Source organism: Stegastes partitus, unplaced genomic scaffold, assembly GCF_000690725.1.
Source record: "Stegastes partitus isolate 25-593 unplaced genomic scaffold, Stegastes_partitus-1.0.2 Scaffold248, whole genome shotgun sequence".
In the NCBI taxonomy this organism is placed as follows: domain Eukaryota; kingdom Metazoa; phylum Chordata; class Actinopteri; family Pomacentridae; genus Stegastes; species Stegastes partitus.
Window position 1 is genome coordinate 179,531 of NW_007577979.1, and position 27,761 is coordinate 207,291.

Consider the following 27,761-nt stretch of genomic DNA (forward strand, 5'->3'; position numbering starts at 1 on the left):
TATCGATAGACACGACAATTGATGATGTTCCCCGAATGCCCCACGTAGCAGGCTGCAGTAGCTGCTGTTGGTGGCCGTGGTGCTCAGACTGGCATGCGACCAAAAGTGACTTTAACAAACTAGGGCGTTCTAATGTCAGATTTGTCTAAGATGAAACCGAGTGATTTTTTTCTTGTGCGGTCTTTTCTGTGACAGCACACAAGTATAAATACTTATTGTGACATTTCCCATGTCCCACCTGTGTAGGCTAATGCATAGGCTCTGCGATTCAATGCAGAAGTATAAATCAAGTTTTACTCATGCTATACACAGGTAAATGTGTCCCAAAGCTTTATTTTTTAGCGTATAATCTATTTTTCACTTAAGTCACAAGTGCTGCTGACGTTATTCCGAGGTTTGAGTGCTGTAGCTCATCTGTGTAATATGTGAATATATATGGTATGGTATATATGGTTGAAGCAATGGTATGTAATGTAATATTGTGTGTATTCACCATTTATAGGTCATTAATTCAGTTAAGGAGTTGTATTTATAGCCTTTTTCAGTGATGGATTTAATCTGACCATGTTTACTGTTGTGAATTGCTAAAGGATTTTGCAACTAATGTCATACCTTGTTTTTTGTATTTATATGATAATTAAGCATGCATATTTTAGTTTATATTGTAGCATACTCTATAGTTTCAGTTGTCCTTCCCTCACGAGGACAAAAGAATCCTCAAGAGGGAAGCCTTCCACTCTTCACGAAATGTTTACAAAGAAAAAAAAGGACCTTCGGCTTAAAGGATGAAGTTAGTAGCAGCTTGATGTGAGAATCAAACCCTTTGAATAACATGCAAAACTAAAAACTTAATTGTAAAACTCGAAGTGACACGTGGGAGTAACACATTGTTTTTTTCCCTTTAACTTTCATTGACTGATGTAGCATTAACAAAATGAAAATGAAATAAAAGTGTTGACCCATTTATTTACTGTTGACAGTTGCAGTTTGGCAGTCTTTGCCCTGAGATAATTGCTAACCAGTGAAGTTTAACTCTCTTAATAACAAACTCATTAATCATTGACTAGTTGTCACAGTGCACAAATGCACCTTTGGCATGTTTTATCAGCACAATAAACACATTGTTAACCAGTCACAAGAACTCATACATAGGGAAGCCTTTAAGGACGGCGCATGCACAAAGCCAACACGATCTGCAAGATTGGAATCAACATGTCTGTCAGTCTCACCACCACAGGTCAGAAGCTTTTAAAACTATGTGTATTTGCTCATAGGTTTGTGTACAACTGCTTTTACAACAAACCAAATCTATGGCAACACAAAAATAGCTTTTATACACAGCTTTTAGGGCATTAGATAGATAGATAGATAGATAGATAGATAGATAGATAGATAGATAGATATGCTAGGAGTTTTGACTATAGCATTTTGACTATATATCACTTCCAGCCTGGGCAAAGCCTTTGCTTTCTGTCTTTGCTATCTGTTGGTCAAGGGATATAATATTCTGATATTTGCTCCTTGTGCTATCTACAGTATTGAGATTGTTTCAGTTAGCTTTACCTTTGTTTTGACATCGCCATCCCCAAGACCTCTACCGCCACCCCAATGTTACGTAGGTGAAGCAATGACTTCCGTGGACCATCCATCAAAGTTGGCCTGGGATAAGAATTTTGGCTGAGAGTTAATTGTGAAATTGCACATGTACAATTTAGCAGTGATCAGGATTCAGATGATTACTTTAACATATATGCCATTTCTAACCACCTGAATTCTGTAGTGTATGTACATGTGAATATCAGGTTTTCCAACTTTCAGCTACCAGTTGGAGTGAGATGCTGAGAAGGTGGGATGTGTAACTGTGGATTTATATTTAGGTGGTTATATACGTAGTATACTATTTAGTTAATTTCTAACAGTACTTTAATTGTAATTATAGTGCCAACATATAAAATAGTGGGGACCAGAAGATAAATAACCATAAGAAAAGGAGGAAAAGTGTATTGCTGGTCTAAGGAGACTAAAGTGTAACGGGAATTTTAAAAAAATGGTACAATAAAACAAATGTCACTTTCACTTCAACAATAAATCAAACCCCCAATTTAAATAACTATCCAAAGAACTCAGGAATCATAACTGTTTTACAATGTGCCAAAAGCCACTGCCTAATGAGAAAAATGACATCTTGTGTCTTGTGCCAAGAATTTGAAGTCTGGCACAAATGGTGTAACAGCCAAGCGTAGACACTGATGCAAATGTTCATTGGTAAGTTGACTGTGGTACTTGTTCTTCACCACATTCATAGTTGAGAATGCAGATTCACAGTTGTAGGTTGAGCCAAACATTGTGAGAATGTGAAGTGCCAGCTTCCGCAGCAGAGGTGAATCAGCTGCATTTACCATTTTTGTCCAGAAGGTGATAACGTCACACTGAATCTCTTTCAGTGCAATCATTTCCTGGAGGTCAATCAACTCATTTTGCAGTAAAGCAGGAGTTGCCCATGGAAAGATCTGTTGTGCCTCTGAAGCAAACTCTCTCACATTCCTGACCAGAAATGGATTGTCAATGCACAGCAGGACCTGTTTTCCCAATTTGAAGTCATCAAAGCGTGTCTTGAAATTTTCAATCAGCTTCTCCATAAATTCAACATGATACTGATGATCTCCTTTCCCTTTGGTCTGTTCCAAAAGTTTGGGGAAATGGAGCATTTCCTCCTGCACATAAAAATTTAAAGGAATAGGAACCTCTGCTTTCAAAATTGCATGAAATATCAGAAAAAGATGTTAAGTAAAATCAACAAATAAGTGTGGTTGAACATATTAAACAGCCTACCTGTATGTCACATTTGAAGACCTCCAGTTTCCTCTGGAAAGCACGCACTGCTGACATCAACTCACACTGTGTTATTCTTCCCTTGCAGCTTCAGACTGAGGTCATTGAGATGAGATGTAATGTCTGTTAAAAATGCCACAGCTTCCATCTTTTCTGGACTTTGCAGTAATTCCATGAACTCTTTTGCTGTGACAGAAACTCTCGTAGCTCATTCTTGATGGCCCCAAAACGCTCCAGGACTTTGCCTTTGCTCAGCCATCTGATGTTGTTGTGTAGAAGCAGGTCATCAAACTCTGCTCTGACCTCTGTTAGGAACGTGCGCAGTAAGCGATGCTGCAGTGCAGATGATGCTCTCAAGAAGTTTATGAGTTTTATCATTGTTGCCATGATTTCAGCGTACACTTCACCAAGCCTTGCACAAAGTACAGTCTGGTGAATGATACAGTGGTATGATATCAGGTGAGGGTGGTGAACTTTCAGCCGCTGAACCAGTCCTCGCTCTCTCCCCACCATAGCTGGAGCTCCATCAGCAGCCACTGACACAATTTTCTTCACATGTATCCCATTTTCATTCAGCATTTCCACTACTACACTATAAATGTCTTCCCCCCCTTGTTTGCCCACAGAGGTTTGCGATGCCCAGCAAATCTTCAACAAACTCTTTCTTTTTCTCATCATAATACCGCACAAATACTACCAACTGAGCATTGCCAATGATATCAGTGGATTCATCAACAGCTAAGGAAATGCATTTTTTTATTCCAGTAGAAAGCTGTTTGATTACATCACCAGCCAGTATTCCTGAACACCTGGTTGCTGTGGAATCTGAGAGAGGGATGTGTTTTATTTTAGCTGTCATTTCTTCTTTTTCTTTTCCATCAAACAGAGTATCCATCACTTCAATCATGCACTCTTTAATTATTTCTGCATCAGAGAATGGCCCCTCTCCTTCCACCACCAGTAGCCTCACTGTAGCCTCCTGGCCTTGATATGTCACATTTACCTATAGCTCCCAGAAGTGGAATGCATTCACCAGTATACTGCCTCAGACCTATATTAGTCTCTATATTAGTCTCTTTGAGTGCAGGCACCCCTCCTGAGCACCAAAACTTATCACTGAAGCTGAGGCTCCATTGTCCACCTCCATTTGCAGCTCTTTGCCACTCACCTGTGGTGTTGCACAGATGGGTTCTGCCTGCGGCTTGCTGAGGTTGATGTGGAATGCACAGTCCTCCTCAGGTGCCTTGCTCCGCAGGTGATGTGTGTTCCACTTAGGTTTCATTTTCCACTTCTCTTTCTGTTTAACTTTAGCCCCGCCTCTGCACTTCTTGGCTATGTGCCCCTTTTTCTTGCAGTTACGGCAGATACTGTCTTTAAAACCACAGTCATTGGCAAAACGTGCTCCCCCACACCAATAACACTCAACTGATTTTTGAGGCTTGCCTTTCTTTTCTTTGGACAAATGATGAATGGTGGTTGGCTGCACACTGCCGTTAGCGTTTTGAATGTCCTTTAGTATTAGCTGCCGTTTCCATTGCCTGAGTGATGTCGACAACCTTTTCAAAGTTACTGTTTCCCCTAACAAGCAGCGCTGCATGCCATCGTCATTTATGCCGCAGACCAACCTGTCGCGCAGAATGTCATCCAGCACACTTTCAAACTCACAGTGCTTGGATAATTGTCTTAGCTCAGCCACAAATGCAGCCACTGAAACTCCTAGCTTACTTGAACGAGTGTGGAATTTGAAGCGTTGAATAATCACAGAGGGTTTTGGGCAGTGATGATTCTCCACCAATGTTACCAGTTCTTTGAAACTGGGATTGGCTTTCGAGGTGTTGCTAAATTATGTATTAGCTTGTACATCTTTGCTACACACAAACTGAGAAGAACAGACCTTTTTCTCCCCTCGTGTTCAATGTAATTTGCCATGAAAAAGTGCTCAAGCCTTTCATCGGCAAATTCAGTGAGCAAGCCGACTTTAGCTATGCTACTAACTACATGGAAATGTCTTCTTCGGCCCTAACTCCACTGTGAAACAACTGTTGGTTTAACCCTCGTCGCCAAAAAAGTGTTATAACCTTGAAGCAATATGCAGAATTTTTAGTTCACGCTTACTCATTCACAGTACATGCTGCTGAGTACCCACTGGTGCGTTCCCCTCATCATAACAGTCCTGTGGGAAACCACTTAACCTACACCAAGGTTCCAGGGTGCACCCCAAACTGTGACACAATCAATCTACAAGTAAAAACCTCTGTTTACTGTGAGATTGATTGAGCTCAATGACAGTTTTCTCCTGAAGTCCCTTCTGCTGTTCTTCTGTTTTGTTCATCTTTCTCTGTTCTGTCTCCTTTGTTGCACGCTAAGGCCCATATCCTAAAGCATTATTTCTTGCTGTTTTCCAGTGACTGTTTTGAGGTAACCTGTGGCTGCCTCCTAACAGCTCTTATTTGTCAGCGTACCCTTAGCGAATGGGAAAGTCACTAATTTCCTGATTTTCGGTGACTGCTGTGCTTCTTGTTCAGTTGTTGCAAATATAGCGATGTCAAAACAAAAGTAAAGCTAACTGAAACAATCTCAATACTGTAGATAGCACAAGGAGTAAATATCAGAATATTATATCCCTTGACCAACAGATAGCAAAGACAGAAAGCAAAGGCTTTGCCCAGGCTGGAAGTGATATATAATCAAAATGCTATAGTCAAAACTCCTAGCATATCTATCTATCTATCTATCTATCTATCTATCTATCTATCTATCTATCTATCTATCTATCTGTCTATCTGTCTGTCTGTCTGTCTGTCTGGCTGTCTGTCTGTCTGTCTGTCTGGCTGTCTGTCTGTCTGTCTGTCTGTCTGTCTGTCTGGCTGTCTGTCTGGCTGTCTGTACTAAATTGTTTACATTGTGCCAAGTTGAAGTGACTGGATGACAAGGAAGTCAACAACTTTGCTGGCAAAGCCAAATATCTAGCAAGTCCAACAACACAAGACATAGTAAATCAACTAATACCAATGAGTCCAACAGCAAGAAGGCCAGTTTGATATCTGTATTACAGCCTTTTGTCTCAACAATGACAAAGAGTCTGTCTTAGATGTACTGTCATCCAGCTTCTTGCTCAGCCAGTCTCTCATTTTCTCCTCTTAGTTTAGTGTCTTCTTTAGTTTCTTTGCCTCTGACGTGATGTCTGTACTATCTGTACTTCTTTCTGAATTATGACAGGTGGCAACTTGCATTGAGGGGATGTCTGAATGTTGAGCTAGCTTCTTCTTATAGCTAGTTGAAAACCCATACCTGGGGGTGTGTGACATAGTGACTTAAAGCGTTAAATGCTTCTTACGATCATGCCGGCTCAACCTAAGTCACATCATGTAAGTACAGGTGTTTTGGTTGTGGAGTGGGAATTTAAGAGGCACCATTGTCCATTACATGTGATAGTGCACTATTAAAATGACTTTGAAGCTATTATCATAAGGACACTTATGATAATGGAAACACATGGTTGAAAATAGACCTCATGACCCAAGATCTGACCGAATCATTGTAGTATTACTAGGTTTAACTGTTCAACTCTGAGCTCGGGGGGAGGGGGGTGGAGCAGCAAGCGGGGAGAGGTGAGGAGTGAGGACATTCAGGTGAGACAGAGCATCATGCTCTATCACCGGACTGTGTGGAATATTTAGGCACTTTGCCAATTTTGTTACGGTATCCATTATTATTATTATTACTATTACTATTATGATGATGATGATTATTATTATTATTATTACTAATGTTGTGTTGGTGTTGTGTTGTTGTTGCTAGTACAACAATTTCCCTGAGGTTCTACCAAAGGGATCAATAAAGTTGTATCTATCTATCTATCTATCTATCTATCTATCTATCTATCTATCTATCTATCTATCTATCTATCTATCTATCTATCTATCTNTATCTATCTATCTATCTATCTATCTATCTATCTATCTATCTATCTATCTATCTATCTATCTATCTATCTATCTATCTAAGTGGCAGTCTAGTTTATGCTTAATCAGTTTTACTGCTACATTTAACGATGTCTGAAGGCTTGTAATCTGAATGGTTAGTCAAAACCACAGCTGATCTACATGAATTAAATAGTTTAACCCAGGAAAGAATTTAGTAGAATTTTTACAAACAGGCAGGTATACTATGTTGAATGCCCTTTGCACTTCCATGGAGGAAGCACACTGTGAGGGGATAATGTTGCATAAACACCAGATAGTGTCCAAAACGTATCAATTTTTAACAAAAGTAATCTGATACAGGGATATAATACAGGCCAGCCTGTAATGAAACTAACATGCCAATATAATACATGTATTATTATCTTACTAAACCCAATCTGAAAAGGCAACATAAGTACATTAATTTTTATGTGATCTACAGAGTTCTGTGCATGGGCCTTTACCATAAACACGTAGATTAGCTTTCATTCTTTTTGTATACTATTGCCCATAAAGTTGGAATAAAACATGTATATATATATATATTGTTTACCTTTTCTCATGAAATGATTGTGACAATGCGATATATTCTTGATAAAGTGTATATCTTTTCAAAACCCTATTGATATGACAATATACATACAGTACATATCACAGTAAAAAAAAACCAAACAACACAATTAACTTTTGCAAACTGTGTTTTGAGGCTTAAACAAAATTGGGGGTATTGAACAATAGGATTAAGGGTTTTTGGTAAAAAATTTCAACTTTGGTCAATTTAACAGGAAACACATATTCAAGGGGATTCCATGCATAAGAATGTCCAATATCCTTCTTTCAAATGTCCCTCAGTCACGACTATTGAGTATGGCCACCCCTGACACGGATCAATGCGTTAAGACATTGTGGCATACTTTCCACAAGCTTGTTGATGGTGTCAATGGGCAGGGCGTCTCACTCTTCAGTCAGATCCCAAAGTCAGAATTTGTTTCACCTGGGTAACAGGGATTGGGACATTTGCATCATGGGACTCAAGAGCTATTCATTGACTGACGTGAGTTTTGTTTCACCTACCAACCTCTCAGGGAAGGGAAGATTTGCAGCCTGTTCAGCCATTCAGATTTTATGGTCTGTAGTACAGCTGTACTGTACATGTGGTCTACAAATGTTAAAAATGATTTGTGTAGAAATCAAGCTGCAGGGAGCTGATAGTTTTTTCTTGTTGTCAATGTAAGCTGTTTTGTGAAGCTTCTCATTTCTTCTAATGTTGCCAACAGAGCTTGAGGGTTCAAAGTTTAACCCACAGAACCACACGCACATTAATAGGAAATATGTCAGGATGAAATTAAAATATTCTACTACTATGGATAATTCTAAAAAAAATTCAAGAATCCAAACTACTTACATGTGGTGTAATATTTAAGATGTGTCTGTCAAAGAAAACAAAGTGCTACTATCACAAAGTTCTATTTTGTATGTGGTACATAGGTAGCAGCTTCTTTGGGTCCACGACTGCAGCCCCTCCGAGCCCTCGTCTCAGTGTGGCTGCTGCTGACATTGCTGTGGTTGTCGTCTACTTCATCATTGTTATGGTGGTTGGAATCTGGGTAAGAAGTGGCTCAACTCATTGTCACTATTTTTTTTTAAAATTCAGTCCAGTTTAACTACTAATAAATATATTTTTATTGATATAATAGCAATGGTTTCTTAAAAAACAATATATAATGTTGGTCTCATACATTCTTCCTTGATTCAAGTTGCTACTTGTGGTTGTTGTGTATACAGTCCCAAGAAAAAACACCCTAGAGTTATCTGCATGTTTGTGTAAATTTGTCTTAAAACATGATCAGACCTTCATCTACAGTATGTGTATAAAGTTTAACTATGAAATACAACTCACATAACATATGTATGTTGTATGTCTCAGAGTGTATGTTTAAAAAAGTATTGACACACCACAATGCTACTAGTGAAATGTTTTTTTTCTATGAACATTGTTTGGCTTGTTGTTTGCACGGCATGGGATACAAAGTGCATTCTATAACAGCAAGCTCAGAGATAAATAATCCCTCCAGTGGGTTCTGGGTTCAGCCCAGGAGCCCCTTCTCAGCATACATGCTTGTAAAACCTCCAAAGGAAGTCCCCCCGGAAGTATTTGTATATCAGATGTCCAAACCACCTCAACTGGCTCCTTTGGATGCAAAAGAGCAGTGGCCCTACTCCAAGCTCCCTCCAGATGTCCAAGCTTCTCACCCGATCTTTAAGGCAGAACCCAGCCACCCTGCTAAGGAAGCTCATTCAGGCTGTTTGTAGCCGCAATATTGTTCTTTCGTCCACTATCCAGAGCTAATGATCATAGGTGAGGGTTAGAATTTAGATAGACCGGTAAATCTATAGTTTCGCCTTGTGGCTCAGCTCCCTCTTCAGTCTGGTACAACACCCGCCTTACTGTTGATGCTGCACCAAGCTGTCTGTCTATGTCATGTTCCACATTCCCATCACTTGTGAACAAGATCCCGAGATACTTGAACTCCTTTGCTTTGGGTAGCAACTCCCCCTGAACCGGACAGACAATCCACTGGTTTCCGGTAAAGAACCATGGCCTCCGCATCAGTGACCTTCTGGCCACAGCTCCAAACAGCTACTTCTACAATAGAGGCTTTGAACATGACCCACTCTGATTCCATGTCTCCAACCTCCCCTGGGATGCAGAAGAAACTCTTCCGGAGGTGGAAACTCCCTGGACATGGGCCTCCACCAGACATTCACAGCTCACCCTCACTACACATTTGGGTTTGCCAGGTCTATCCGACAGCCTTCCCCACCATCGGATCCAACTCACCCCCAGGTGGTCATCATTTGACAGCTCTGCTCCTCTCTTCACCCAGAGACATACAGCCGCAGGTCTGATGACATGACTACTGGCCTAGGGTGCCCTGATGCCAGCAACACTTATGAGCTACCATATGCTTGAACATGGTGTTTGTTATGGCCAATATGACTAGCACTGAAGTCCAATAACAAAACACAGCTTGGGTTCAGATTGGACTGGCCGTTCCTCCCAATCACCCCCCTTCGGATTTTTCTGTCATTGCCTATGTGAGTGTTGAAGTCACCAAGGAGAACTATGGAGTCCCCAGGTGGCACCCCTTTTAGAACACCACTCAGAGACTCCAAAAAGACCAAATACTCTGAGCTGCTGTTTAGTACATAAGCACAAGCAGCCGCAGAGATGCAAACCTCTCTCTTGTTCTCAGGGCAGAACTCCAACAAAGCGGCACTCAACCGGGGGCTTGTGAGTAGTCCCACACCTGCCAGGCACCTTTCACGGTGTGTTTAGGTGCCCGCTCCTGCCTACTGCTTGGTGTGCATAGCAGCCGACCCTGATTTCTGGCCCTGTGGAAGGTGGGCCCTGTGATACTTCCAGGGGCTGTGTCCAAGCGAGCCCCAAGGGGCCCCAAGGCTCAGCCATGAGATGCTCTCAGACATGCCCCCCCCCCTGGCCTGGCTCCAGAAAGAGGCCCTGGTTTTCCTGACCTAGACGAGCTAGCGGCTTTCCTTCTTACAGATTCCATCAGCATATATTCTCAATTTGCCTTGGGAGACCTTACCAGGGGCCATTTCCCTTGACAACATAGCTTCCAGGATCACAGAGACACTCAAACCCCTCCACCGTGATAAGGTGGTGATTCATCGGGGGTATAATTACAAATGTGTAGTATTTTAAATTAATTAAAATTTTGGTTTTAGGTGTAATGCTGGCCAAGTTTTTACCTCTGTCTCCTCCATAGTCATCCATGCGAGCCAATCGCAGCACTGTGGGAGGATACTTCTTGGCTGGCCGTTCGATGACCTGGTGGCCTGTGAGTATTACTTTTTGACTGCTATGCTTTATATTTAGATGAGTTCCTCGTTAATTTATTATATGCTATACTGTATACTGTTAAGTTGGTAAGCACCTAAGTTCACATTCACATGCTGCAAGGTAGTGGGCAAGTGTGTCACAGCTACCAAGAAACAAAACACTTTCTCTGTGCTTTATGCACTCTTGTCAATATGAACTTTTCATTTCAGTTTGTAACAATTACCTGTTAAAAAAGGTTTGATTAAATTCAGTGATCTAGCCAGCTAGTAAGCTAGCAAGCTAGCTCCTATCTAGCTTATCATACACTCGCTAATGTTATGGAAACGTTTGCTGACGTTACATAATTCCTTGTTTTTTAATCACATATAGGCTTTTCCATTCCCTACATATGTTAAAAATTCTAGTAACAAAAGTGACTTATGTTACTGTGAGCTCACGCTACAACTCAATAAAAGATGAGAATGATATGCTAATGTGCACACACCTATTAGTTACATATTAGCTGAAATCAATCTTCTTGTGCATTTATCAGCAGCATATCCACCTACCACTTTCTTGTTGATGTTTTTCCTCCTCCCCCCATCTCTTCTTCCTTTTTTGGAAACCTGACAAGTGTCACTTCGTTGTGCTGAAAGTTCACTTTGTTTATCAGGCAACCAGTAAGCGGTAGCTGGAGGGGGGCCCCACTAGGTGGGGCTGTGCGGCACCACTTTCAGTGTATAGGGGCCTGCATAGGTTTAAGGGGATTCATGGTTGTCACTAAAAAATGTATCAAAGTATAGCTGTTTGGAGCCCCAGGCAATTGCCTGGTTTGCCTGTCCTGAAGGTGCGCCTCTGTGTATAATCATAGCAGGACACATCAAGCAGCAGAAGCTACATTGACACACTAAAAATTTCTTCAGAAATGTTCTAGTTTTGTTTGATGTGTTCAATGCAATAAGATACAATGTAGTGTAAGCCAAACATTTTTAAAATTCATTTATTAGTAATTACATACATTGCATTATATACATTAGTACATTATATACAATCTACATACATGCATACATATATAAAAACATGTAATTTAATTTGCTTTATTATTTATTTATTACTCTCTTTTTGATTTGATTAAATTTATGATTTGATATCCTCCTAATTGAGGCCTTCGGATGTTAACCCAGGAAGGAAAAACTGAATTGCATATTTCATGTACTGTTATATCACGTATGGGAAATTCACTTTACCAAAATAAACAAATAAAATTACCTTGCAAGAATGTAGAGTGTGAGGCCTTATGTGGCCACACTACTTGACTTCCCTGTGCTGCCATGTGGCTGTGTTATTCCTGTCACTCTTAGACACAAAATGGTTATTCTCTTGTTCCCTATCCTTTAATCTTCCTTATTTACAGTACAGGTTTGTTGTGGTATAATTACCCACTGCATCTTAACACTGACTTAAGATTTAAACCATCTTTCAGGCCCAGTTATCGAACGTTTTGAACTTTTTTCAGGTAAATGTATAGTATACTATAAGATTTTCTTGACATTGTTTATTATCTGTATCCATTTACAGATTGGAGCCTCTCTGATGTCGAGTAATGTTGGGAGTGGTTTGTTTATTGGTCTCGCAGGAACAGGAGCAGCTGGAGGCATTGCTGTTGGAGGATTTGAATGGAATGTAAGAAACAGTTAATTTACATTGTATACTGTATACTGTATATGTGTGTTTCTCTATGCCATTATGTGTAATAAGGCATAAGCCATTATCTGACTTCTTGTCAGCTCTGCCTTCACATAAACTATCCCACAGTCCAATTTTTTGGCAAGTTCTGTTAAGCGAGTATTCACTACAACAAACCTCACAAGATCTCTGTCTTGCTTATCTTGTGAACATGCTGAGTATAAATTGGCAGAAATGTGGTGCCTCCACGTTAAGTTTAATTCTTTTTTTTAATCTTTCAGGCACATCCAATTCTGACATTTCACTATGATGTGACTAAAGCCTGTGCCTCCCAATTTTCCACATGAGTTTTTAAAAAAAAATGCATTTTCCATATTATGACTTAAGTTAATTGGGGATTCCAAATTGGCCATTGGTTTGTGCGTGAGCGTACATAGTTGTTTGTGTCTTTGTGTTTGCCCTGTGATGGACTGGCAACTTGTCCAGGATGTGATGTGTGTGGAGATGGAGTAGATGGATGTACGAGTATGCACAGCTTAAGAATGGGACTCTCTCAGAGTTGTTCTCTGTCTCTTGTGACCTCCTTTTGCTTGTCTCCTTCCATACTTACTCAGTTCTCAAGTGCTTAAGTTGTCACGCCCTCCACCTCAGGGCAGGGCTAGTCGCAGTGCTTTTCCCTCTTCTCTCTCTGTCTCGCTTTCTCCTTTCTCACTTACCATCAGGTGGGCGTATGTGGTGTGTCGTGAGTGTGTGGGGCAGGAGTGGGCGCCAGTATTGGTTTATCACCTGAGGATCCACACCTCCATCCTGGGGGAGGTTGGTTACATGGAGTTTGAGTGGGCCATGTTCAAAGCCTCCATTGCAGAATCGGTTGTTAGGAGCTGTGGCTAGAAGGTCACTGGAACCTGTTTGTGGCTGAAACCCCAAAACCTGCTGGTGGACACCAGTTGTGAGGGAAGCCATCAAGCTGAAGGAGGAGACTTTTCGGGCTTGGTTGGCTCGGGTTTCTCTTGAAGCAGCAGACAGGTACCGGTTGGCCATAAGGGCTGCAGCTGCAGTGGTTGATTATCAAAAAGGAGGACTGGTGAATGTGTTCCAACTACTGGGGTATCACACTTCTCAGCCTCCCCGGGGAAGTTTATTCTAGGGTGCTGGAAAGGAGGCTCTGACTGATTGTCAAACCTCAGATTCAGGAGGAGCAAGGCGGATTCTGTCCTGGTCGTGGAACAGTGGACCAGCTCTCGCGGAGCTGCTGAGGGGGCCATGGGAGTTCGACCGGCCAGTCCATATGTGTTTTGTGGATCTGGAGAAGGCCTACGACCGTGTTCCTCGAGTGACTCTGTGAAGGGTACTAAGGGAGTATGGGGTACCAGGCTCGCTGCTATGAGCCTTTTGGTTCTTGTGCAACCAAAGTGCGGGCTGTTTCCGCGTTTTCGGCAATAAGTCAGACACGTTCCCAGTGGGTGTTGGACTTCACCAGGACTACCCCTTGTCTCCGATCCTGTTTGTGGTGTTCATGGACAGGATCTCAAGGCGCAGCCGGGGTGAGGAAGGTGCCCGGTTTGGGGATCTCTGCTTTTTGCAGTCGACGTGGTACTGCTGGCTTCATCAGACCGTGACCTTCAGCATGCACTGGAGTGGTTTGCAGCTGAGTGCGAAGTGGCAGGGATGCGGATCAGTACCTCCTAGTCTGAGGCCATGGTTGGATGGATGGATCCACACCTGCAACTGGTCCTCTCTCACTCACACATCCGATGCTTCCTCTGGAAACCTCTGGTTCCATCTGCTCTGGTCACTGTTCCTGCTCACCTGCTACCTCTGCTCTGCCACTTGCCACGCTGTCCACCTCCCCAAGATGCGTACTCTGTCAGTAAGCTCTCAATCTCTCTCTGGCCCTATAAATCCATTACAGTATTGTTTGATCTCTGTTGTTTTACGGCACTTCCGGTCTGGTCATAACAGTCTGGGGTTTGCTTTCCCTGCATTTAATGTGGTCTTTATTGTACTTACTAAGGTTAAAACTAGCGTGTTGTTATTCCGCCTTGTCCCTAGTGAGCCCCTGTAGTTCCTGTATTTTTGCTGTTGACCTCAGTTTTGTTTCCTGTGTGTTTCATTACATTTATTCAGGCTTCTCTAGTTCTGATTACTTGAGTTTTGTATATACCAGGGGTTGGCAACCCACGGCTCCGGAGCCGCATGCGACTCTTTCATCCCTCTGCTGCTGCTCCTTGTGGCTTTGGAAAATAATGAGTATTTTAATTTAAATGTGTTTTATTTTAGCTCGTTAATTTCTAAAATGTAATTCTTAATTTGAAGATTTTTGTGAATTTGTAACATTAAAATAAAATGTTTAATTTTTTTTGTCGCTCAAAATATGCGTCACAATGTGAGACACACGATGTGCGACACGCAGCACATGCAGTGTTGCCAAATTGATGACGTTCTCGCTAAATCTGGCAACTTTCCAAATCCTCTTACCGACTTTTTTGTCAAAAGCGACTTGTAACAAATCTAGCGACTCTTTCTGGTGTTACTAGAGACTTTTTTGGTGTTTTGGAGACTTTGACATGAAAACACGTATCGTTGTGCAGTTACTGTCCTCAGCGAGCAGCGGGTGCTGCTGTGAGCTCCTCCCGTCCCAAAGCGCTCACAGTCGATCAGGAGTCTGGTCAGCAGTCCCAGCTGCAGGCAGCAGAGCAACCAGACGGCATTTTTACTTTGCTGCAGGTGGATAATTTAAGATTGGCTTTTTATTTCATATATACAAGGAGGACTCAAATAGACGTTGAGTATTTTATTTGAAAGAAACCTTCAACCGAGCGTCTTTTTTTTTTTTTTTTGGAGTTCAAAATGTTTTTTTTGCAGAAATGCAACACACTGTTTTTTTTATTTTTTATACATAGCATTAACGTAAAAATAATATATGCAGTGTTATCTTCATTTTAGATGTTTAAAGGGTTTTGTGGCTCCTGGTGCTTTCTTCTTCTGTGGGAAATGGGTCCAAATGGGTCTTTGAGTGTTTAAGGTGCCAACCCGTGGTATATACTGTATAAAGCTTTTGCATTTGTAAATATTCATTATTGTAATTAAATTATTGTTTTGTGAAGTGTTTGGTTGCTGAGTCCGTGTATGCACCTGAGCCTCAGTCCCTGAACTGTAACATAAGTCAGATACTCAAATATAGTTTGAGTTCCTCGGAGTGTTTCTTCTTGGTGCACGTTTAGCCATGATATTGGTTTGGTATTTACACTCAGTTGGTTGAAACTCCTGGAAAGCACACCTCCAGTTATCTAATTGTGTGAGTTCCAAAACCAACTGGCCGCCCCAGGAATAATGTAGGTGTGGCCTGTGAAGTGGGGAAATGCTTTCAATGTTAAAGCACGTTTTGTGTTTCTTGTTCTGTGCAATGTCAACCTTGTGCTATCTTTTGTGTTCTTAAATATATTGACAATAATACAAAATACAATATAAAAACAGACAAATGACAATGTGTTGTTGTGACTTAAGTGTGTGTGTGTTTGTGCAGGCAGCGTGGGTTCTGGTGGCTCTGGGTTGGATCTTTATTCCTGTCTACATCGCTGCTGGGGTGGTCACAATGCCCGAATACCTCGCCAAACGTTTTGGAGGCCAGAGAATACGCATATACATGTCTGTTCTGTCACTTATTCTCTACATCTTCACCAAAATATCAGTAAGACACACACATAGACACATATATGTTCTCTTTTGTCTGAAGCGACATACAAATGATTAAGTGATTAAACATATCCTGTTTGTGTGTGTGTTTTATAGACAGATATTTTTTCAGGGGCATTGTTCATCCAGGTATCACTGGGATGGAATCTGTATCTGTCAACATGCATACTACTGCTGGTTACTGCTGTTTACACTGTGGCAGGTACACACACACACAACCTAACTACCTATTAGAGGCTTGGTTAAGTTTAATCACCAAAACTATGGCTAGGATTAGGAAAAATATCATGGTTAGGGTTAAAATACTAAATACCACCTAAAAATCTCTCCTTCAATTTCTTGGTAAGCAGGTTGACAACTCCCTTCCCATCTAATATATGATTGGTTGGCTGAAAAAGAGCATCTGTAAAGCAGGAAAATTAATGGAAAAAAAATACATTGATTACAAATGTAGGTGTGACGAGTTAAAAACATTTGTAATCTGGCAGAAAACACATTACCCTCAAACTGTAATACAGAAGGCGTTTTAGTTGTAAAGGAACATTACTCTGTGTAAACAGGATTGCAAAATGTTTGCTGTGAAGAAGGTTGATGGCAGATAGCCACTCCAACTATATGGAATGGTTTTAAACACTGGTCTCAGGTGTGTGTATGTGTCAACAGGTTGTTTCACATGTGGGTGCAGTTGCTGACATGAGTTAATATGGGTTGAACTGTTAACAGAGGAATCACAGTGAGACTATGAAGTGAAGTTTCAGGGAGCAGTCTGTGAACCATCAGCTGACTCAGTCAAAGCTTGCTGAAGGTTGTAATGCGGTACTGCAAAGACAATGGTGTGGTATGAGCATTTGAATCACAACTAACTGTTTTTGCTTTAATAGTTCCTCAAGAATAGCTATTTAGAAGTCAGTTAGTCCAGCAGTCAGAGAGCAGAACCAAGGTTAGGGTTTAATTGCACCCTGGTAAGGCTGCATGTAATTTCCACATTTTTCTGCAGTGGGCTGCTATGGCTGCATTAAGGGTTTAGATTCATATCTAACTTTGTAATCGCTTTAAAAAGTGGTGCCCTCAAAGTTAAGTAGAACACTTGTGATGTTGGAAGTCTACATTTCACTTGGTTTAGTAGTCTCATTGTCCCTCCATGCCAGAAGTTTCATCCACCAAGCAACAGTCAGTCCCTAATATGATCTTCTATTCCTGAACAGGTCTTGACTACCTGGCCAGTAGGCCACAGGGAAGGAGGTACTAGATAGAAAAGATAATGTCACAAACTATGTCAGATCAACTAGGGTTAAGTGGGGCAAAAGTCCTAACAGAAAAGTGACTTTATTTTTATCTGTAAATGAAAAATAGGGAACTTTCCTACATATAGTCTGATTAGTTGAAACACCTAACCAATATTTTTGCATTATTGTTAATAACAAAATTTCCTGTCTTTTGTTGGGAAGCCTTTATATCCAATTTAACAGACTTACCCAGAACACACTCTCAGAATTCAGTACTGTTTATCCCTGATAATATATATATATATCTTTATGCATTAGTGCAACATAGTCCAGTCCAACATAGTTAACCTCAAAGAGTTATATTAATCTGCACTCCCACTCGCTTACTGGCAGAAGCACACAGTTAATCCTTTCATTATTCAGTATGCACAGCTGCCATGTTGAGACAACTGTGCTTTGATATATTCTTTGACCAAACTGTATGACCTCTTTTGTGTTTTGCTGATGTTGGCCACAATTACCCTAAAACTCAGATACAGTGTGCTGAATAACATGAAAATCTTGTGTCTGTAGGTGGTTTGGCAGCAGTTATATACACTGATGCACTCCAGACTTTGATCATGGTCGGGGGCGCCTTTGCACTCATGTTTATAGGTAGGGCATGCAAACACACACACAGTCAATAAGATGACAGAGGACTTTGATGGCAGCTGATATTTTGTGCTAATTGCCAATTAGTATTACTCAGTGAACATTTTAATTTCATTTTAAATATATCACAAAAAAACTAATAACTGTTTATCCTTTCTGCTCAGTGTTCTCTTTGCTTCAGGGTGAGCTGTCACATTCAGATTTATGAGTTAATAAAGTGTGTGTGTGTGTGTGTGTGTGTGTGTGTGTGTGACCATTTTCCAGCATTCTCCAAGGTTGGCTGGTATGAGGGCCTTGTGGATCGCTACATGTCAAGTTTTCCCTCAGTGACAGTTGCCAACACCACTTGCCACGTACCTCGTGATGATGCCTTCAACCTGTTCAGAGACCCTGTGTCAGGGGATATACCCTGGCCAGGTTTAGTGTTTGGGCTCACTGTACTGGCTACATGGGTCTGGTGCACAGATCAGGTAACTTTATCTAATCCTAACCCTAATACATGTTGATAACCATTATGAGTTTTCAAATTATGTTGGTCTTCAGGTGCAAAGCTCTGCAACAAACCAGAAACACAAAATTTCACAAACAGAAAGCACAACAACACAAGTGCAGTACATCAAGTTGAAGGTACCATCATGTTTTCCAAATCAAATCAGATCACAACCTGAGGAGTATTTAAAACTGATTTGAAGCTGCTGCTGCTACTGGGTATTAACGGCAAAGCCGTAGTGCCTCATGACAGCCAGATGAAATAAATAATCAAACTAAATACATGAAACATGGTAATACAGGCAGAGGGACAAACAATATTAAAAAAAATAAAAAAAAAGAGTCATAGTCACTTCTTTTTTCCACAAGCTTTGCTCAATACAGTGCCCAAAGGTACACATTTAGCTATTCCCAAAACCCTGCATATTACACACAGTTGGCACAGTATGAATTTCTTCATCAAATATTTAAATCATATGCTTATATATGCAAAACCAGTTTATAGCTTGGAGAAACCTAACCACTTTGGAGTTTTCTTTATTTTTACAATTGTCTACAATGTAGAACAAAACTGAAGACATCAAAACAATGAAAACAGTTTGGTGTTGGATGATTGTGGAAACCTAATCTCATGCAGCACTCCCACACGCCCTGTCAATTATACTGCAATAATAAAAGTATAATAGACATGATGATCTTCATAACAGTGTCTGGATGTATGTTTGTGTGTGCAGGTTATAGTCCAGAGGTCTCTGTCAGCCAAATCTTTGTCTCATGCCAAGGCAGGCAGTGTGTTGGGAGGCTACCTCAAGCTACTGCCCATGTTCTTCATTGTGATGCCAGGCATGATAAGCCGAGCACTGTACCCAGGTCAGTCTGTCAGCCTCTCTCTGTGGGACTGTCATGATGTCTCTTATAATAATTATCAATATTATTCATTGAATGATCAATTAGATAACTATTGTTATTTCAAACACATTGTTCATATTGTTTGAACATACACCCCTTGTTCCCTTCTTGGTATAACAATACAATTGAATACAATCCAACAAACAGATCTATGAAAAAATCTACAGATTATCATGTTTCATATTTGTTGACATTGTTGCATGTTGGCAGGTTGCACTGGACAGGATTATATTAAAAATATTATTTATTTATATTATTGCCTCTAATTTTTGTATCCAAGGTGGGAAAACATTAAAACATAGAAACTGTTGTAGAAAGTGTTGGTTGGTTTTGGTTTGTTCCAACACAATTTTAAGTTTTAAGTTGTAACAGTTAAACAAATGACTATATAATCATTTGTTTTTAAACAAAACAAAAAAAGCAATTGTCCATTTTTTCCAATTTATTTATTTACTTATTTTTCTTACTAAAGTTTTACATATTTTTCACCCCTGTGTTTCCTTTTGTATTTTTAGATGAAGTTGGTTGTGTGGATCCAGTAGTGTGTCAGAGTGTGTGTGGAGCTTCAGTTGGTTGCTCCAACATTGCTTATCCTAAACTAGTGGTAGAGCTAATGCCTGTGGGTGAGTCACAAACTTTACACACAATTCACATACTGTTTTTCAATTCCTCCATTACTTAAACAACTCATACGACTCAAATATAGAGTGAGGGTTATATTCCTCAACAACAGGATAAACAAACAGCACCAGGCTGTTACAACAGAGATAATTGTTGTGTAGCTGTTGTCTTTGGTAAGCCTATCAGTTGTGACCCACCAAACTTCATTCATACCTGAACTGACCTTTGCCACCAGGGACTGCAAGGACAACAACAACATTTGTTGAGTTTAGTTTGAGATGTTATTGAACTAGTGAATCAAAATGAAATGAATCAAACTAAACCAATTTGATATCCGTTCATCCATTTTTTTATACAACGCTCTATCCCCTGTAGGGTGGTGGGGGGAGCTGGAGCCTATCCCAGTTGACTTAGGGTGAAGGAAACATACATCCTGGACATGTCACTGGTGCATCACAGGGCTACACAGAGAAAGACAACCAAGCACACTCACACTGACACCTACAGACAATTTAGAATCACCAGTTATTAACCCAGCATATCTTTGAACTGTGGGAGGAAGCCGAAGCACCCAGTGAGAACCCATGCTGCACAGGGATTGTGATGTTTTCATTGTGACCTGCCAAGGGACTGCAAGTGGACATTAGTTTAAAGTTTAAATTAGCTAGCTCTGATGCAATACATCAAATGGCAACATTTATGTTTAATATTGTACATGGTCCCTTTTTAAATAAACTGATTAATAACAGTAATAGCGATAGGGAGAACATGCAAACTCCACACAGAAAGACCACAGGCTGGGAAACAGACCCAGAACCTTGTAGATGGGAGGTGACAGTGCTAACCATTCTGGCATCACATAGCAAAAATTAATATTATCCTCTTGTTTTGCAGTATAGATTTATGTGTAAGCTTAACAGCAATTTATATGATTGATCTGCAACTCACTCTAGGTGATGGATCCAATGTATAGAAAGTTGTTATCACACTCAAATGTACAAATATGTAATGCATTTACATTTTATTAACTTCAAACTGGCAAATCTAAGCACAGGGAAAATGCACAGACATTCTGGGCATGCCATCTTCAGTGCCTAGCAGTCTTTCAAATTCATACTTCTATCCATTTTTGACCAACATTAAGAGTCAGTCAACTTCTGACCATTTAGTATGCCAAGTGGTTCCCTGGAATGAGAGGCACCTGTCCAGAAGCGCCTAAACCTCAGCCAAAACCAAAATTGTACATGGGGGGCGGTTACTTCACACTTACATTGGAAAGCAGAATGGCTCTTTCTTCTAAAATAATGCACAACAGGAGAGGTAGTATCTATGGTCACACTGATGGTTAATTTATGTCCTGAAATTCTTGTTCTTAATGGGCAAGATGTTTTTCCTACAGGTTATGGACATGGCCATTGTAACAAATCCCTGACATTCTTTGTGTTATTTTATGGGTACCATATTGTCAGACTGTATTTATGATAATGAGCAGACCATACGGTGCTTTAAAAGTCTGATGCTTTGTTAGGAATTAAATAGTTATTGTTAGTAGTAGTAAAAATCTTTCTTCATCATTGTTCTGCACCAACATTGAATCATCAGAATATAGCGGATAGCCAGTTAATGCTTTGTCTGTTAATTGTAACAAGACAGTTAATACCAATGTTGTTCATTCTGCTCAAAAAATTCTCAACTTCAACTCTAATAAATTTATTGCAGCAGAAATGAAGCGCAACATTCTGCATTCCTTTTGGTCAGCTCACATGCTCAGGCAGAGTTATAGAACCTTGAATAGAGGTACATCACCATAAAATAATTGACCCGATATTTTCCCAAGACTATGCCATCTTTTTATTATTTTTTGCAGGTCTCCGTGGTCTGATGCTGGCAGTGATGTTAGCTGCTCTGATGTCATCTTTGACATCCATTTTTAACAGCAGCTCCACTCTGTTTACTCTGGACCTCTACCACAAGGCCAGGCCTAAAGCTTCTGAGAGGGAACTCATGATAGTTGGAAGGTAGGGTGTAAAGATCCATCCATTATCTATACACCGCTTAATCCTGACTAGGGTCGCGGGGGGCTGGAGCCTATCCCAGCTGACATAGGGCGAAGGCAGGGGACACCCTGGACAGGTCGCCAGTCTATCACAGGGCTACACTTAGAGACAGACAACCAAGCACACTCACATTCACACCTACGGACAATTTAGAATCACCAATTAACCTCTTTGGACTGTGGGAGGAAGCCGGAGAACCCAGAGAGAATGCACGCTGCACGGGGAGAACATGCAAACTCCACACAGAAAGATCTCAGTGCCCCGACCGGCGACCTTCTTGCTGCAAGGCAACAGTGCTAACCAACTGCGCCACCTTGCAGCCCGGGTGTAAAGATTACCTTAGAAATAACAGAAAAACAACACAAGAGTCAGAGGTTCTGCTACATTGACATGCCACTGACCTAGCCCAAATCATGTGCCACATTCACAAAAAATGTATATTATTGACCTTCCCAAGTCATATGTCTTTTTACAACATGAACTTGTGTGTATCTCTCTCGCTCTCTCTCTATCTGTGTATGTGTGTGTGTGTGAGAGAGAGAGAGGGAGAGAGCGAGAGAGAGAGGGCCAAGGGCCAAATTATTTTAATGACAAGGGTGACAACAACACCTACAAGGAACTATCTTTAATCAGTCAAATAAAGAAATAATTAACTATGAAATACAGTACAAGGAATAAGGCTAAGGCAGAAGTCCAGGAAACGGGCAAAAGGTCATACATTAGAAAAGTAACTACACGCAACACGAAGAATACAAGTAATGATGAAATGAATCCTTAAAGTACAAGGAATACGAAGACAATCTGTCATTTGACACAGCAAAAGGCTGGATTATGTACGTTATTAAAGAGAAACTGTTTGGATAACAGGGCACAGGTGAAAAAAAACAAAAAAAAACAGGAAGTATGACATACACAGTGACACATGTGGTAAATAACATCAAAATCAAACCGAAAATAACTACACAAAAATTGTAAAACCCAAACCTTTGACATCATATCTTATATAAACTCATCCTTAAAATGTCAAATTATTGTCCTGTCTTATTGTAGTAATCACTTTAGATACATCTTTTTCAAACTATCCCCTCCTTCTGACCTCACCCAAAGCTGACATACGGTAATAATAATGTTGTGTGTGTGTGGTTGTGTGTGTGTGTGTGTGTGTATGTGTGTATTTTCAGGATATTCATCCTTTTCTTAGTGTGTATTAGTCTGTTATGGATTCCAGTGGTCCAAACAGCCAACAGTGGACAGCTGTTTGATTATATTCAGTCAATGACCAGCTTTCTAGCACCACCCATTACTGCTGTATTCCTAATGGCTATCCTCTGGCCACGTGCCAATGAACAGGTTGGTCGCACGCACGCACGCACGCACGCACGCACGCACGCACGCACGCACGCACGCACGCACGCACGCACGCACATTTTTAAATCCAATCTTTAATTTAAAAAGATGGCCGTTTATTAGGAAGTTGTACTTTTACATACTTACCACGAAAGTGTAAAGCCAAATGCATGCTTGAAATAAAGGGTTAAAGGACTTTGTAGCCTACATAAAATTGGGGTTTTAACATAAATCCACCTCTTATGGAGCACAAAGGACAGTTTATTTAACTGTCACATACTTTCACATTTCTCACAGTAAATAATTGCAGTTTGCTTCTTTACATATCCCAATATTCAACCTGGATTTGGAGTTTTCTCTTGCTCCTTAAAAAGACAGAAGCAGATTATTTTGGGTTTTTTTTGTTTTGTTTTGCAGGGTGCATTCTGGGGTCTGATGACTGGACTAGTGGTGGGACTTATCCGCATAGTTTTGGAGTTCTCCTATAGTCCACCTTCCTGTGGTCAGCCTGATAATCAGCCTGCTGTCCTGTCTGATGTCCACTACCTGTACTTTGCTCTTATCCTGTTTGCTCTCACGTGCCTTATCATCGTTGCTGTCAGCTTGGCCACAGCCCCAATACCTAAAGAACATGTAAGGAACACACCATAGATAGTTTTTTTTTTTTTTTTAGAATTCATTTGATTTGTTATTTATATTACATTTTTACCTTTAAAGTAAGAAACAGAATATGAGTACTGTAAAAATAAACAAGTTTTAAATAGGGTTACAGGTGTCTGCATGTTCTCTAGATATGCAGAAGCACAGTCGAACCTTTCCTGTACTTTTTCTTTTGTTTCCAAACCTATCAATAATTTGTGCACAATATCCAGCCCAAGTTGTAAGTTAACAAAGCATGTCATTCATTTTAGATAATAGTCGCTAGAGTTGCTCATTTCTGAAACAAACCCAGTAAGTAAAATAATGGGTCTATTACAATGTTTATTCAAGCACTATAATGAAAATGTTTAATTTCAGATAAGTGTACAACTTTTTTAACCGCAGTGATCAAGGTTCACATGCAGCCCCTTTCCAGAAACTTAATAACCTATAATCTTGTGCATCTTAGAACCTGACCTTTCAAAACATTACAATAAGTTTTGGAGCTTTTATACTATATTTTATAAACCAGCACATCTACAATATTCCTCTTTAAGAATTAAGCACGATCATAATGAATTTTATGATGTGTAATTTAGCAAATAAGAGAAGGAAACCATGATATGAAGATGAGGTGCTACTTATTTCTTTTCCTTTGGGTTTTTTACTAGATACTACATCAGGTAAGTATTATTTTGTTGTGTGCCAGATATCAGATTATGAATTTGTTGTAGTAATATCTGAGATGTGACATCATATCTAGTAGACTAGTCACAATTCACAGCATGCTTACTAATCTATGAAAGTATGACAAATTAAAACCGACACAAAACTCTGTCTGATATTATTAACAAATACAACAACAACAACAATACATAATACATTTATACAGCGCTTTTTAAGAAACACAAACACAAACAAAACAAAAAAAACAAAAAACAAAAAAAGAAGCATGGGAGTGTTTTAGTAGGGAGTATGGTCAAGGAGGAAATGCCAGTTTGACCAGGTGGGTCTTGAGCTGAAGGTCTGACGAGAGTCCAATTGTCTAATGTGCTGAGGGAGGGAGTTCCAGAGGGCGGGGGTGGCAGTGGCGAAGGCTTGGTTCCCCAATGGCTGATGCTTGGGCTTGGCAGAGTGGAGACGGTGGGTGGGACAGTGATGTCAAAGAAGGTCCATGACGTAGGAGGGGGCGAGACTGTTGAGGGCTTTAAAGGTGATGAGGAGGAGCTTGAATTGAATGTGATAGTGGACGAGAAGCCAGTTAAGTTTTTGTAAAGCAGGGGTGATAAGGTCTCTAGAGCAAGTGCGGGAGAGAAGGCAGGCATTGGAGTTCTGAATATATTGCAGTTTTTTTTAGGTGAGTGGCGGGGAGTCCGTAGAGGATACTATTGCAGTAGTTGAATCCAGAGGTTATAAAGGCATGGATAAGAGAGGGAGGGGCGGAGACGGGCAATGTTACAAAGATGGAAGATGTTATTGTTATGGGATTTGAAGGTGATGGTGGGGTCCAAGATGATACCAAGATTGCGAGCTAAGGGGGACAGGGTAATGCTGTGACCATCGATGGTGAGGGGAAAATCATGAGCAGAGGCAAAGAGAGATTTGGGTCCCATGATCATGAGTTCTGTTTTGTTGCTGTTTAGTTTGAGGAAGTTGTTGTCCATCCAGGTTTTAATGTCAGTTAGGCAGTTTGTGATGGTGGAGAGAATGGCTGGCGTGATAGTTTTGGTGGAAATGTAGAGTTGAGTGTCATCGGCATAGCAGTGAAATTGAAGACCATGTTCCATGTGAAAGTACCTGCATCCTGCATTTGCAGGAGTTGAAAACACAATCAAAGTGCTGAATTTGCAGCGTCATTAGAAAATGGTCTAGTCCAGCAGTCCCCAACCTTTTTTGCACCATGGACCGGTTTTAAGTAAGAAAATTTTCTATGGACTGATCATTCCACACATAGCAAAATTTACTATTTTTTTTTCTATTAAAAAGTTTCATAAACAAATAGAATTACTTTTTATTGCTAAATATGTATTTACTTTTTCTTCTGTCTCAGCATCGAGTCTCTCCCACTTTCCAAAGAAGCTCTCCGGAGACCTTTGCTTTTTTATTCATTTTGGCAGCGGTTGGACTGACGGCTTCGTTGTAAGGGCCGGGTATGAAAACTGACAGTCAAGTGCCAGAAACAAGCACAGACGAAGGTGACAGGAAGACGAGCTAGTCATTTTTCAAAATATAACACCCTGCAGACTCTGCTGGAAATAAAAATAAACCAATAAAATGTTTTTATTCTTTCTGTGCGGCCCAGTACCAAATGACCCACAGCCTGGTACCGATCCGCGGCCCGGTGGTTGAGGGCCGCTGGTCTAGTCCACAGACCAATGTGAATCTGTACTCCTCAACTGGAAGGTAACCATGGCACTGACCGTTTTTGTCATTTTGTCTTTGGTTTCCCTCTCTCTCCTTTAGCTGTACAGGCTGACCTGGTGGTCCAGATACTGCCTCGAGCCGCGGATCGACCTCACAGGTCCCCAGATAACATCTGACTCAGCAAACTTTGACCGCAGTTCTGACTCTGACTCCTTGTCAGATTCTAAATGGCAGAGATTTGTTCTGTGGTTCTGTGGTCTGACTGGTCAGGGCTCTCAAGCTGTACCTCCACAGACTGAAAACAGTGAACTTGCCTCCCTGCAGGAGGAACCACTCTGGAGGAGAGTCTGCAATGTCAACGCCCTGCTACTACTGACTGTTAATGTGTTTCTGTGGGGATACTTTGCCTGATGTGCAGGTTTTATGAATTCTTACTTTCTGATTCACAATTATTAGGAACCCACAAAGAAAGTGGAACAGTGTGAATTCTCAGATATGTATGAGCTATTTTTTTTGGTAGTGATTCATAAATGTACAATGTCAAGTTTGTTCTCAAGTAAATCAACAGTATATACCATGCATATACCATAAATAGAATGCGCCTTCTGATTTGTCAACCATCAAATTGTTACTCATTTGTTCCTCACTTATTCCATAGGAACTTCTAAAAAAAAAAAGTACTTTTTGTAAAGTATTAATTAAATTTCTCCTCAAATATTGGTATGCACGTCCTCCCCTGCTGGTGGCAATTTACATGTTTGGTCATCATTGTTTATGTGCTTAAATGTAAATGAACCATCTGACTGGGATATAGGCTATACAGATATAGGCAACAGAACATTTTTTTTATTACAAACATTACAACAAAATTTAAGGACAGACATCAATGGTGCTATAAACCAACAAGTATAACTAAAAATAAAAATAGATATAAAATGTAAAATATAAAGTCTTTTGTTCTAAATGTAAAACTAAGTATTGTGCTAAATCCCAGAGCATGTCCATCATGACCATGACAATTTAAACATATCTTTAAATTGAATGCAAAAGGCAGAAGTATGGTAAGGGTAATGCTGTGTGAGATTGTAGGGGGTATGGAACAGCTTCCTACCTGACAAAGTCAGATTCTTTAACAGTATTTGGGTAGAAACTTCTCAGGTAAAAATTGTATCACTGAATCATCATTTTATTTTTTGTATTTTGTTTTTTTAAATTATGTATTCATTCATTTAATTCGTATCTTGTTTGAAGGATTGTACTACATCTGCAATTTTGTTATAAAATTATGTTAGGTTATGAAAATGAAACAGAATCTGCAAAAATGCAGAACACTTTTATAGACTTTACAGACAGTTTTTGACTAGAAAACTTTTAGAAACAAGATGAAAATGAAAGACATTGCTTTGTAGTGACGTGTCATGCGCAAAAAATCAGA

General features: G+C 40.3%; 1 protein-coding gene across 1 annotated transcript; it reads left to right on the plus strand.

Annotated features, from left to right (window-relative positions):
- Nucleotides 1-8,386: 8,386 nt before the first annotated feature.
- slc5a9 (solute carrier family 5 member 9) lies at nt 8,387-27,003 on the plus strand. Its single transcript, XM_008281858.1, has 13 exons — nt 8,387-8,404; nt 10,589-10,660; nt 12,220-12,324; nt 15,854-16,018; nt 16,120-16,225; nt 17,823-17,903; nt 18,165-18,370; nt 19,124-19,259; nt 19,814-19,921; nt 21,787-21,937; nt 23,158-23,326; nt 23,741-23,956; nt 26,426-27,003. The coding sequence occupies exons 1-13, from the start codon at nt 8,387-8,389 to the stop codon at nt 26,735-26,737; spliced, it is 1,845 nt and encodes a 614-aa protein (XP_008280080.1). The 3' UTR covers nt 26,738-27,003.
- The last annotated feature ends 758 nt before the right edge of the window (nt 27,004-27,761 follow it).